This window comes from Nicotiana sylvestris, chromosome 6, assembly GCF_000393655.2.
Source record: "Nicotiana sylvestris chromosome 6, ASM39365v2, whole genome shotgun sequence".
Lineage (NCBI taxonomy): Eukaryota > Viridiplantae > Streptophyta > Magnoliopsida > Solanales > Solanaceae > Nicotiana > Nicotiana sylvestris.
The window spans coordinates 76,689,625-76,704,614 of NC_091062.1; the positions used below are offsets into that span (position 1 = coordinate 76,689,625).

The following is a 14,990-nucleotide window of genomic DNA, read 5'->3' on the forward strand; positions in this document are numbered from 1 at the left end:
TGCACCTTCAGCACTTCTATAACATTTTAACCCCATATTGCATTTTCTCAAACTAACCCCGCATGGTGTAACGACCTGGCCGGTCGTTTTAAGCATTTGCACTTTGCTCTCCAATTTTCAGGCATGATTAACCCCGTATGATGTATTATGACTTATGTAAATCGCCGGTTTTGGTTTTCAGGTTAATCGGAGCAGTTATGGAAGAACGATTCTCAGCTTGAAGTTTTAAATTTGAAAGGTTTGACCAAGTTTTGACTTTTTAGTATTCGATCTCGGATTTGGATTTTTATAATTTGGTTAGCTCCGTTAGGTGATTTTGGACTTGGAGGCGCGTCCGGAATGTGATTTGGAGGTTTGTGGAAGAATTAGGCTTGAATTGGCGAAATTGAAATTTGGCATTTCTCAGTCGGCAGTGAAAATTTTGATATCGAGGTCGGAATGGAATTCTGGAAGTTGGAGTAGGTTTGTAGTATCATTTGTGAAGTGTGTGCAAAATTTCAAGTCATTCGAACGAGGTTTGATAGGTTTCAGCGTTGTTTGTGGAATTTTGAAATTTAGATGTTCTTAAGCTTGAACCGAGGTTGATTTGGTGTTTTGATATTGTTTTGAGTGATTCGAAGTCTCTACTAAGTTTGAATGATATTATGGGATGTGTTGTCATTTTTGGGTTGAGGTCCCGAGGGCCTCGGGTGTGTTTCGGATGTTCAACGGGTCATTTTTGGACTTAAGGAGTTTGTTGGTTGCTGGTGTTTTGTAGCTGGTGTGTTCTTCATCGCGATCGCGAGAGGAGGTTCGTGATCACGTAGGGCAAATGGGAATCCACCTGGGTTAACTCTTCGCGATCACAGAGAATGGGACGCGATCGCGTAGGTCAGTCAGGTTGCGCAACGCGAACGCGTGGGTCAGGCCGCATTCGCGTAGAAGAAATAAGGAGGCAGAGGAAAGCTGACATTACCCTTCGCGTTCGCGTGGGGTCAATCGCGATCGCGTAAGTCAGAGGAGCCACTGCATTGCATTCACGTGTGGAGTAACACGGTCGCGTAGAATAATATGTTGAGGTAGCAAAGTTGTTCTTCGTGATCGCGAGGGTGTTTCCGCGATCGCGATTAAGGAAATGCCTGGGCAGAATGTTAAGTTTAAAAACGAGGGTTTGAGTTTATAATTCCAAAATTCAAAAGAGAGCTCGGGAGAAGGCGATTTTAGAGAGGATTTTCAGAGGAGTGATTGGGGTAAGTGTTCTTCACTCAAATTTGGTTAAATTCCATGATTGTGTCTTGATTTTTATCATTTAATTTGGGAATTTGGGGTGACAATTGGGAAAAATGGAAGAAAATTTGGAGAGTTGCTTTTGGGGATTTGAATGGCCATTTGATGTCAGATTTTGATGAATTTGATATGGGTGGACTCGTGAGTGAATGGGCTTTCCAGGTTTATAATTTTTATCAGATTCCGAGACGTGGGTCCCGGGGCCGAGTTTGAGCCAAATTTGGAATTTTTTGTCTAATTTGATAAATTTCATATGGAATTCAATGCTTTAGCGTATATTGATGATAATATACTGATTTTGGTTAGATTCGGAGCATATGGAGGCCGAGTCGAGAGGCAAAGACATCACATGTTAGAGTTTTGACCGGTTTGAGGTAAGTAATGACTGCAAATCTTGTCCTGAGGGTATGAAGCCCCAGATTTCACATCGTTTCACTACTTTGAGGTGACACACACACTAGATGACGAGCGTGAGGGCGTGCACCGTTGGGGATTATGACTTGGTCCGTCCCGTACGACTATTAAGTCACATATTTGATTGAAAACTACTTGATACTATTGTGCTTTGGAAAGTGTTACTATGTTTTGGGCTAGATGCCATATTTGGATCTCGTGCCAAGCTGATTGGATCCTTAGGGGATTTTTACTACTATTTTCTCACTGTTTTGATTTAATAACTGTACTCAGTCATGCTATATTTTACTGATTTTATAACTCAATCTTATTTACTCTGATTTGACGCATAAAATGATATTTTGGGCTGAGCACCCTGTTTTACTGTTAGACCGAGTGGCTTGAGAGATTTCTGGCTGAGTGAGGCTGAGGGCATGTGTTGTGAGGATATTTATGGGATCGGACTGCACGGCGCAACATGTTGTTACTGGCTTGTTATGTGAGGCCGATGACCTGATTGATTATGCCACGAGATGGCTTGTTATAGCGCTTGAGCTGTAGGAGCCCCTCCGGAGTCTGAACACCCCCAGTGAGCGCGGATACCCTAAGTGAGTGATATGATGTTGCCCGAGGGGCTGATCTTGATACATGTTGTGCCCAAGGGGCTGATTACGAGTGATTGTGAGGTAGCCCGAGGGGCTGGTTCTGATTGATGTTATGCTCGAGGGGCGATTTATGATACATGTCATGCCGAGGGGCTATTTACGACTTTCATCATTTTTATTTTAAACTTCATTGAATCTCTATTGAAACTGTTAGAAAGACATTTTTCAAAGGATTTTTACTGAAATTGAATTTTAACAAGATGACTTGATTTATATATTGTTTTGGAAATATCCTGTACTTATTGTGATGTTATGACGTGGATTATGTGTTTTCTTACTGCTCAGTCTTTATTTACTTTTATTACTTACTCAGTTGGCGTACTCACATTACTCCATGCACCTTGTGTGCATAAGGTATTTTTGAACCCGTTAGCGGGTGTTGATTACTTAGTGGCAGGTCCATCGGAGTTAGCAAGGTAGCTGCCTGGCGTTCACAGCCTTGCTCTTCTCCCTCTCATCTTCCTTAGACTATTTTAGTATTTTCCAGACTATGGTAGTCTTCGTTGTATTCAGACCTTAGTAGATGCTCATGACTTGTGACACCCCGATATCAGGCTTGTGTTTTCTTTCCGCACTTGTTATTTAGACTCATGTTATGAGATTTTATTTAAATTAATAGCTTAAAACATCCTTATTTTGAAATATTGGTTTGACTTGGGATTGTGTCGGCTGGCCTAGTTTCATGATATGCGCCATCACGACTGGATTGGTTTTGGGGTCGTGACACAGGGTTTCCAGCCCCCTAATTTTTTTTAATATGTTCCAAATCACCAAATGTCATGATCTCAATCCCTTTCCATAGGATGTCGTGATGACACCTAGTCTCTACGACTAGGTAAGTCTAACAATTGATAATAACTGAATAGATATAATTATAAAGTTACTGAAAACAATTGAATAATTGATAAAAACCTTCTGAAAATAGAATCTCACAATACACAACCCAAAACCGGTGGAACTGAGTCATAATCTCTATAGAATAATTCTAAAATATCTAATACATCACTGTTTGAAAGAAATACAACAGGAAGTAAAATAGGGAAGGTGACTCCGAGGCATGCAGCAACTATAGGTATATCTTGAAGTCTCCCAAGTAGCAGTTACAGATAATCTCTAACGATCGGCACAAGCAGACGTACCTGGATCTGCACAAAGAATGTGCAGAAGCATAGTATGAGTACACCACAATGGTACCCAGTAAGTATCAAGCATAACCTCAGTAGAGTAGTGATGAGGCCAGGTCAAGATACCTACTAGGATATAAATAACCTGAACAGATACCAGAATCTAAACATGGGAACACGTAAAAGAAACAACTGAAAAAACCCAAGTGGTCATATATGGAAAATAACTGGTCAACTGCTAGAACAAGTAAGAATGAAACAACAAGAAATATTTCCACCAAAAACTCTTTGCAACATGAAATTAATAGCAAGAATCACAACGATGTACCACTTCCTGTATAAAGAAATCAATCTGAGGTACCGCCTCGTATAATTAAGAATCACAACTTAGGTACCGCTTCACATTCATATTTCTCAATTTCAATCACAATCTTTCCTTATACCGCCACATGAGCCTTACATTTGAAATAAGTTTTGAAAACAGTTTTCCCGAAATAGCTACATGCACCTTAGTTCACCTTATGACACTGCGTGGCTTCACATAGTTCCTCTACAAGCAACATGCATATAAGTCCCATCTTATGCAGCCGCATGCACATTAACCCCAAGCCTTATACTGCCGCATGTGCGACAATATCATATCACAATAACAATTCCCACCACAAGTGCCCATATATCACAACTTGCCAACAACAATAATATCAATATTTTCACAACAGTAGCACATCGCTCCAACACAACGTATACAAGAATATCCACAACAATAATGAATGAAAAATGCTCAATAAAATAGATGTTTCAACAATAACCAACACCGCCTCAATGTATTAACGACTTTCACAACTTCAACACTAAATAACATAACAATGGGAGAAATAATATATAACCACGATATTAGATAAGACTAACTCACGATAAAAGAGATAACATTTAATAATGAGTCTCAAATAATGAAAATCAACAAGTAAAGGGATAACATGAACAATTACTTCAACTACGAATATCAATAAGGAAAGAGATTTCACGAACAATGACTTCAAATAATAATAATTAACAATAAAGAGATAGCATGTAACAATAAACAAGGCAACACGTTCAACTAAAGCATGAGAGCAATTTAGCAAGTAGGATGTAGAACAAGTACTAGACAAGTCATTTAAGCATGCAAGGATTGTCTAACACAATTAAGGATAAATTGACTACGAGAATCTAGAACATGATATGACATTTCAATTAAACCATGAAAATAGTCTAAGTAGTCTAAACCGGTAAAATACCACGTACAACCCGGTAATTTGGAATTGCATACGCGGATTTCACTTAGCACAATTTAATCAACAATACCAATCCTAAGGGGTAGTTCTCTCACACGGAGTTAGGCAAGACATTACCTCAGCTAAGCCAATTCAACACTCAAAAATAGCTTTTCCCTTAAAATTCGTCTCCACACGGCTCAAATTTAACAAAAACTGATTCAATATCATCAAGCAATGCTAGAGAATTCAATTGCAATAGATAAAGTTAAGATCTTTACAATTTTTCCAAAAAGTCTACAAAAGTCAATCCGGTGCCCGCCCGGTCAAAACCTGCCGTGGTAGATTTCATCTACCCATGACCCCACGAGTTTATATATGTGATTAGTTTCAAAATTCGAGAACAAATTGACTCTCAAAACTCAAATTCCTATTTTTCAAAAACTTGACAAATGTTCACAAATTTTCACTTTGATTCACATGATTTTGATGTTAAAATCTAAGATATGTTGATGGAATATAATTAGAAATAGATTAGAATCACTTATCCAAGGTTTGTAGGTGAAAATCCCCTCTCCAAATCGTCTTCTACTGAGTTTATGGTTCAAAAAATGAAAGAATAAGTTCAAAAATACCGTCTCCCAACCCTTTAACCAGCTGCAGATGTCGCATTTGCGACACAGGGTTCGTATTTGTGAACCCTTTGCAAATGCGGACCAGGGCTCGCATTTGCGAATCCTGACAGCCTTTTACTTCATTGCAATTGCGAAGCTGGAATTATTGCAAATGCGAACAAATGTTCGCAATTGCGAACTTTGCAAATGTGAAGGGGGGGGGGGTCACATTTGCGATATTAGCCCCTAGTGTCGCCTTCGTATTTGCGATCCTGGTGTTTGCAATTGCAACACCAGAGCACCAACCCAGATTTTCTACAATATTTTGTCCAAAACTCTCTGGAACATGTCCAAAATTCATCCGACCCTCGGGGCTTCAAATCAAACATCCACACAAGTTTAAAAATATCATACGAACTCGCTTGTGCATTCAAAACACAAAAATAACATCTAAAACTACGAATTGAACTCTAAAATGCATGAAATTCAAAGAAATTTTCAAGAAATTCTAGAATTACAACTAAGCCTCCGAGTCCTATCAAATAAACTTCAAACGACACCAAATTTTGGGGACAAGTTCCAAATACCATAACGGACATATTCCATGTCCCAAAATTAAATTTCGAGCTCGATAGCTAAAAGTCAACCTACTATCAAACTTTTCAACTTTAAATTGCCAAATTTCAACAAATCAACACAAATCAACCTACGAACTTCCAAAATCAATTTCGGGCATATGCCCAAGTCTGAAATCACGATACTGTATTGGAAAAAATCAAGTTAACATTTGGAATTAATTATATGCTGACATGTCAAGACACATGGATTAATAAAAGAATGACAGCTAGCAAAGAGCATTCAAAGAGACACGAGCCTTAATAGGTACAAGCGAAGATTCAAGAAAATAGGAAGGAACGGTTACTCAGATCTCTTGGTAATTTGAAGAGACATCGAAGGAATGAACCTAGATAGCAAAAAGTACAGATACGTATTATCCGTAATTAATGAGCATCAATGATGAAAAACGTTACAGAATCTTCACGAAACAATTACGATTACCAATTATAACGTTATATTAATGCCATTAAATGATCATTATGGCCCTATTATGAGAGGAAAGAAACGTAGTACTTAGAAATAACTATAAAAGGGGAGAAATAACATTTGTAAAGGGACACAAATTATTATTGGAATACACTGATTTACTTTGATTTCTTTTGCTTACCAAGCTATCTTTCAATTCAATTCTTCTTATTGTGTTCTATATTTGATTATCAGTAACCCAAGTTCTTCTAAAATTAAGCTTTAACCAAAATTCCTATTTTCTAGTAACAAATTAGTTCCGTTACCGGGAACCTGATAATCTTTTACTTTCCAAATCAACTCTCTTGTCAAAACAATCATGTCGAATGTCAACGACAACAACCAACAAGATTTACAACACCAAGAAAATTAGAAACGACAAGAGAATCAACAAGCTGAAGGAACTCCAGCTCCATCGCCATGAAACTCTCCTCAACAATCCCGAGAGGGGACTCCTGACGGATCTGAATCAAATGCGAATGATCAGTTTGAAAATAATCAAGCTATTGATGAAGCTTTGAAAAAATTAATTGCCCAACATGTCAGTAACACTCTTCAAGCTTTTGCTAACCAGCTGCCAGGTGCTGCACCACAAACACCAACTCCAAAAAACAACACCATGGAAAATCCTTGCTCAGGATTTGCTAACTCAAGCAGTGGAGGAACTCCTAGCGAATCTCGTGGAGGCTCAGGTAACCCAGTTAATTATGATTTATAAAATTTAGTACTAACTTTGCAAAAACAACTCAAGGAGCAGAGCGATCGCATAGAGCAGATACCTGGAGTGCCACCTGTAATCAAGGGAATAGATATAGACAAATACTCTCAACAACCTTGGAATCCAAGTGCCGCTCCTTTACCAATTCCAAAGAAGTTCAAGATGCCTGATATTTCGAAATATGATGGAACAACTGATCCACAGGATCACGTAACCGCATTTACAACTGGTGTAAAGGGCAATGACTTGACCAAGCAAGAAATTGAATCAGTACTGGTCAAAAAATTCGGCGAAACACTCACGAAGGGAGCGTTAACATGGTACTCTCTTTTACCCGAAAGATCTATAGATTCTTTTGCTGAGCTTGCGGATTCATTTATCAAAGCATACTCAGGAGCTCAAAAAGTTGAAAAACGAAAAGAGGACATTTTCAAAATAAAACAAGGAGATATAGAGCTGCTCAGGGAATTCATAGATAGATTCTAGCGCGAGAGGATGATGTTGCCACATGTACCTGATAACTGGGCGACTATGGCTTTTGCCAATAATCTAAATGAAAAAAGCTCAGAATCCACGATGAGACTCAAGGAAAGTTTACGAGAATTTCTAGCAACAACTTAGAATGATGTTTATAACAGATACAACATGAAGCTGCGGATAGAAGGAGATACTATCATTCAATCTCGAAAAGATGAAAAGGTGAGTTCAAGACGAGCTGACACTGAAAAAAGGTCCGGCAAAAATAGGTATGAGCCTTACATGGGACCAGCATCGTTCAAAATAGGATAACCCAGGATATGATCATAGATCAAGAGATAGAGAGTCAGGTTCATCTTCAAGGTTCGGAAAAGAATGAAACATGCGAGAGATGAGAGATGATGACAGAAGCTCGAAGGAAAAGATTGGCGATTACAGTTTTAATATTAGCACATCCAAGTTGGTGGCTATTTTAAGGAGCATGGGAGACAAGGTACGATGGCCAAAGGAAATGAGATCAGACCCAGGCAAAATCCTGATTTTTGGTGCGAATTTCACAATGATCATGGTCACAAAACGGCGAATTGTAGATTGCTGCAAGGTGAAGTAGAATATTTATTAAAACAAGGATATTTAACTTAATTGTTTAGTGAAAAGGGAAAGCAAGCATATATGAAGAATAGGCAGGAGCCACCAAAATCTCCTTCACCAAAAAGGACGATTAATGTCATAATTGAAGGAGAAGAGATCAATAGCGTAACATATACGATAGCAAAGAAAGCGTCAAAAATTACAGTTACACACAGGAAGCGAGTTCGACAGGTTTTGGAGGAGATAGTATTACATTTGATGATGCAGATGCAGATGGCGTGCTAACCCCGCAAAATGATGCACTAGTAATATCTTTACTTGTACATGACACTAATGTAAAACGAGTTTTGATTGATCCAGGTAGTTCCGTGAATATCATTTTGTTAAGAGTGGTAAACGAGATGTAAGCCGATGATAAGCTGATACCCAAGGCACACACCTTGTATGGTTTTGACAACTCCAGCATCGTAACAAAATGGGAGATAATGCTCACCACATTCGCAGAAGGAGTAGTCAAAGATACGAAATTCCAGGTAGTAGAAATGGATATGACTTACAATATGATTCTTGGCAGACCATGGATTCACGAAATGGATGTTGTTCCATCTACCTTACATCAAGTTATCAAGTTTCCATCACAATGGGGAATATGACAAATCCGTGGTGACCAACAAGCTTCACGAAGAAAAAATTCTGTGGCAGATTCAAACGCAAAAAGTGACGAAAAATAGCAATCACAGAATTCAGTTGAGGACCCAGCTATGGGCAAACAGATGTAGACTCGAGGCCCAATACTATTCAAGAACCAGACGAAAATGAAAATATCAAAACAACGATCGATGAATTGGAAGCTGTGGTACTATTTGTACATTGGTCGGGCAGAAAAGTCTACATGGAACCAACCTTAGTCCAGAGATGAAATGTAAGTTGATTGAATTTTTAAAGACTAATGCAGATTGTTTTGCTTGGTCCCATTCAGATATGATAGGTATACCACCAGAGGTAATGACTCACAAATTTAATGAAGACCCATCATACCCACCTGTCAAACTAAAGAAAAGGAAGCAAGGCTCCTTCAAGAATCAGGTGATTTAAGAGGAGGTGCAAAAACTTTTAAAAATCGGGTCCATCCGCGAGGTAAAGTATCCAGATTGGTTGGCTAATACTATAGTAGTACCCAAAAAGAATGGTAAGTGGCGAGTTTGTGTAGATTATACTGATCTAAATAAAGCTTTCCTTAAAGAGTTTTTTCCATTACCACATATAGATTAACTAATTGATGCTATTACAGGGCATGAATTATTAAGTTTTTTAGATGCCTATTTAGGATATAATCAGATTAAAATAGATCCTCTAGATGAAGAAAAAACTTCTTTTATCACAGATAGGGGGACTTACTGTTATAAAGTTATGCCATTCGGTTTAAAGAATGCTGGGGTCACATACCAAAGGCTAGTGACTAAAATGTTCCAAGAACACCTAGGAAAAACCATGGAAGTGTATATAGATGATATGCTGGTCAAATCACAACAAATAGAGGATTATATTCAACACTTGACTGATACATTTCAGATTCTTCGCAAATTTAACATGAAGTTAAATCCCGAGAAATGTGCATTTGGCGTGTCATCAGGTAAGTTCTTGGGATTTCTTGTTTCTAACCGTGGCATTGAATTAAATCCTGCTCAGATTAAAGCCATTGAAGAAATTCCGGATATACTCACAAGCAAAAAAGAAGTTCAAAGGCTCACAGGAGGAATAGCAGCCTTGGGGAGGTTTATTTCCATTTCATCAGAGAAGTGCTTCAAATTCTTTTCAGTTTTAAAAAAGCAAAACCAATTTTAATGGTGTGAAGAATGTCAACAAGCGCTTAAAAGTTTAAAGGATCCAATCCAGGTATCAGCCAGGGGATACAGTTGGAGGCAGTTGAAAAAGAACTACAGGTATTTAACGGATCCAATCCAGGTATCTGGACCTTATTTACTGATGGTTCATCAAATGTAAAAGGAGCAGGCCTAGGCATTATCCTGGTACCACCTGCGGGTGAAACTATATGGCAAGCAATAAAATATCATCCAATCACTAATAATGAGGCAAAATATGAAGCTGTCATTGCAGGTTTAGAATTGGCGTGAGAGCTCGGAATAAAGCAGGTCATAATAAAAAGCGACTCGCAGCTCGTTGTTAATTAAATGCAAGGGACTTATATGGCTAGAGAAAAAAGGATACAACAATACCTGGAAAAGGCACGGGATCTGGTTAGACAATTCCAAACTTAGAAAATCACGCAGATACCAAGGGAAGAAAATGCCGAGGCAGATGCTCTAGCTAATCTTGCATCCGCTGCGGAAGTAACAAATGAAGAAAATGCTTCCGTGATACATTTATTTCATTCAGTGCTTGATCAAGACAAAAATGAGGTAAATTACAATAATCTAACTTGGGATTGGAGAAATGAGATTGTCAATTTTTTGCAGTATGGAATACTACCCGAAGATAAGAAAAAGGGTCAAGCACTTCGCCAAAAAGCTGCTTGTTACTGTTTAAATCAATGGCAATTTATATCGAAAAATGTTCGGTGGTCCTCTAGCAAGATGTCTCGGGCCTTCTCAAACGGAATATGTGATGAAAGAAATACACGAGGGACACTGTGGAAATCACACTGGAGGGAGATCTTTAGTGAAACCCATAACTAGAGCTGGCTATTACTGGCCAAAAGTGGAAGAAGAAGCGAAAAGCTTCGTGGCTAAATGTGACAAGTGCCAAAGATATGGCAACAACATGCATCGACCAGCTGAATTGTTACATCCAGTTATTGCACCATGGCCTTTTATGAAGTGGGGGATGGATAGTGTAGGTCCACTACCACAAGCCAAAGGCAAGGTAAGATTTTTGTTAGTATTCACTGACTATTTTACTAAGTGGGTAGAAGCGGGAGCCTTCAAACATGTGCGAGAAAAGGAGGTCAGAGATTTTATCTGGAGAAACATCATATGCCGATTTGGGGCCGAAGGAGATCGTATGTGATAACAACAACAACAACCCAATATAATCCCATTTAGTGGGGTCTAGGGAGGGTAATGTGTATGCAAACCTTACCCCTACCCTGGGGTAGAGAGGCAAAGAGATCGTATGTGATAATAGCCCACAATTCATAGGTGCACAAATCATAGAATTCTTCCAAAGCTAGCAATTAAAAGGATTACCTCGACACCTTACCATCTGATGGGTAATGGACAAGCTGAATCAACGAATAAAGTCATTATCAACAATTTGAAGAAAAGACTGGAGGAATCAAAGGGCAATTGGCAGATGTATTACTCGGAGTCCTGTGGGCTTACCGAACAACAGCAAAAACAACTACGGGAGAAATGCCATTTTCACTTGTATACGGAGCTGAAGCTTTAATTCCAGTCGAAATTGGGGAGCCAAGTATGAGATATAATCAAGCTACTGAAGCGTGGAACGAAGAAGAGATGCGGGTAAACCTGGATTTACTTGAAGAAATGAGGGAAACCGCATTAATAAGGATGGCAACACAAAAACAAGTTATTGAGTGCTATTACAATCCGAAAGCTCATCTCAGATACTTTAAGAATAGGGACTACGTACTCAAGAAAGTTTTCCAATCCACGAGGGCAGCCAATGCATGAAAGTTGAGTCCAAATTGGGAAGGGCCTTACAACATTCATGGTATCGTAGGAATGAGCATATGAGCTTGAAACTTTGGATGACAAGATTATACCTTCAAATTGGAATGTTGTTCATTTGAAGAAATACTACTTCTAAGGAAAGGAAATACCAACGGTCAGGTATCCCTACCCACGATTTTTATTTTTGAATTATTAAAATTTTACTAACGATTTTAGATGATAGGCAAAAAGCTAGCCCGCACTAAATGATGAATTACGACCTGAAAGACATGTGGAAAGAACATAATTTCTGGTCTAGGGTTACAACTATTCTGATGGAAATTTAAATGGGTTAAGCATTCTTGATCTAAAATCATACCTTCGAGTCCCGTATGTTTTTCCTTTTTAGAAAAACGATCGCATGGAAGGAATAATCAAGTGCTCGAGATTTCATACTTCAAAGCTCAAACACTTGGGGACTATATAATATACATATGATATATGTATAAGGAAGGCAAAGAAGGCTGAAACAATTAAATTTCAAGTCAAGCTAAAGTCTACTCAATAAATATCAAGTTCAGAGCAACGTCACGAGCCAAAAACGCAAGCCTGATCCAAAAACCTGTCAAGAATACACTCGTGGATACAAATTTCAATGAATATTTAGGTTAAATGCAGTATTTAACCATGGGTCATAAAGAAACCCTTGGATTTTCTTTTTTATAAATTTGTTGTAAAAGAAAACATTTACAGAAGAGTTATAGAAGATAATTAAATACACGTAAGATATTATTTAAGCTTGACAAGTTCGAATGAAAACTTTTCTCAAAGTTATTCCAAGAAACATTTGTGTTCCTATTTCTCTTTTCATATGATTACACCATTATGAAGTTGGGACATCTTCTTCATTAAGTGGCGTATATAAAAGGGTCCTCTTTTATAATTCATGTTTGATTCAAAAATCCATAAAGTTAATTAAGAATTTCTAAAATGGAAAAAGTCAAAAGGGTGAGACAAAAACCCACGTATTAAAAGCAAGACCTTGGACTTATAAAGAAACAAGGCAAATTATTAAAAGAGTATAACATAAACTCAAAAGAATTAAAACTTTATAATATTAAGTTAAAACTAAGTATGAACTTAGTCTTAAACTGATTGTCATTTTAAAACCTCGAAAAGACCTGGGGACATGCTGTTACCAAAAACATAACCCCAAAATGGGAACAAGGGTAATACCACCACACATTCCACCAAAAAGAAAAAAAAAGAGTCAAACTTCACAAATAAACTTTCACTGTGGAGTAGGTTCAGAAGAAGGGTTCAAGACGGCATCATCAACAACAGAAGGCTTGATTTGGTCTGAAGGAGCTGGGACATCCACTGCACCAGGATCGGCTTCAACGTTCTCGGGAGTATCAGCCATGGGAGAAGAGAAACTTTGGCCTTGCTGAGTTTTTTTAATGGTCTCTTTAATCTTTGTTAACTCAACATCCAAGTTAAAACCTTATTGGCTAACCTACATAAGGGTATCATGGCGTGTGTTCAATATAGACCAACTTACTTCGACAACAGCTTTGTCCTCAAGATCCTCGTAGTCTCTTTCCCAGTGATCAATTTCACTCTTGAGTTCCTCCCTCTCATTCAAAGCAACATCATAAGAAGATTGTAAAGGGGCAAGGGAACTCTCCAAAAACTTGACCTTATCAGAAGACACGCGGAGATCTTCTTGGGTCTGGGTGAGTGTTTGAACAAGCTCACTTGCATAAACCTCTTTCTCATTCAACAAGGCCTTCAGACCTCTGATCTCTTCGGTGGCTTTGGAGAGTTGTTCAACAAAAGATTACTCGAGGAGGTTTTTATCCTTGTGTGCCTGATTGGAAGAAGCTTTTTCAACTGCTAACTCCGATGCCATGACTCTCAGTTGCTGCTCTAAGGTACATTTGTTTTATTCTAAATTTCCATCTCAAGTTGGAGACTTTTATACTGCTCTTTCCAATTATCTGCCTCAATCTGGTAATCATGCATCAATTGCTCTATATGGGAAACCCTTTTCATCATCTCCGTACCAATGAGATTGATTTATATAAAAAAAGGGCAAGAATTTCATCAGAAAGACAATAGAATAGAGCATGAAAAGGCATCAATACCTTCAATGATGATTGCACTATGTCATTCATCCAAGTCAAAGAATTATGACTTTCTAGCTTAAACTTTTCAACTGGACCAATCAAGGGTTTCAACCATACGTCAGCTTGGCCAGACTTCTTCAAAAGATTACCATCGGCAGGAACCTCAATGGTAATTTGCTTCATTACCCTACTTCCACTTGAAGAACCAACTTCAGATCGAGAAACATTAGTAGTTGGGACTATAGAAGAAGTCATAATGTCTTGAGGTGGAGCAGAAACAACAGCAGTATAAATAGGCAAAGAGCATTCCATTGGGACAGATACGGGGAAAGAGGCAAGAGGTTCTTCATCAGACACCAAATCAAAACCTTCACTATCAAACCCACGTGAAAAAAGTTGATCATCAGAGTTACAAGCTTCCATAGGAGTATCTTCGTGAGAACTTACTAAAGTGGCTTTAGCAGGCTCGGTCATGGGAACAGAACGGGGACGAGTAGCTTTGCCATCCGAAATGATGCATCTTCTGGCCCGCGGCCTTCTAACCAAAGAACTTCCATCCCGTTCCTCTTCCTCCTCAGAATCCTGGGATTTGTCAGCTTTCCTTTTCGATAAAGAACTCAAGATTATCTCCTGAGCTCTTGCCAAAGAAAGTCTAGAAGCTGCAATCGATTTAGCACTTACACCGCGAATAGGAACCCCTGATAAAAAGAAGGGTTAAAAACATTCTAACGAAAGAATATATGAAAATAGAAGGAAAAATTCTTACCGTGGGTCTTAACCTTCCAACCAAACTTATTTGAGAGGTACTTCCAAGATCTAAATTCCATTGGAGCAATGGTCAATAAATTTTCTACCCAACCACGAAAATTGAAAATCTCTTCAACAATTCCCATAGTTGCTGAAATAAGAAAAGTTAAATTGTCACGGGAAACACAAACTCTTTTTGATAAAAAAGAGAAAGTTGTAAAGAAAACTTACGTGCAAAATTCCACTTTTCAGGGAATGACATATTTTCTTCACCTACTAGCCCTACCGTGTGAGCAAC

The 14,990-nt window shown here is 38.4% G+C and overlaps 1 protein-coding gene across 1 annotated transcript; it reads left to right on the top strand.

The window, feature by feature from the left end:
* Positions 1 to 10,755: 10,755 nt before the first annotated feature.
* Positions 10,756 to 11,837, top strand: LOC138870799 (uncharacterized). The gene is made up of 2 exons (XM_070148639.1): positions 10,756 to 11,067; positions 11,469 to 11,837. Exons 1-2 carry the CDS (start codon positions 10,756 to 10,758, stop codon positions 11,835 to 11,837), a joined length of 681 nt encoding a protein of 226 aa, XP_070004740.1.
* Positions 11,838 to 14,990: the final 3,153 nt, after the last annotated feature.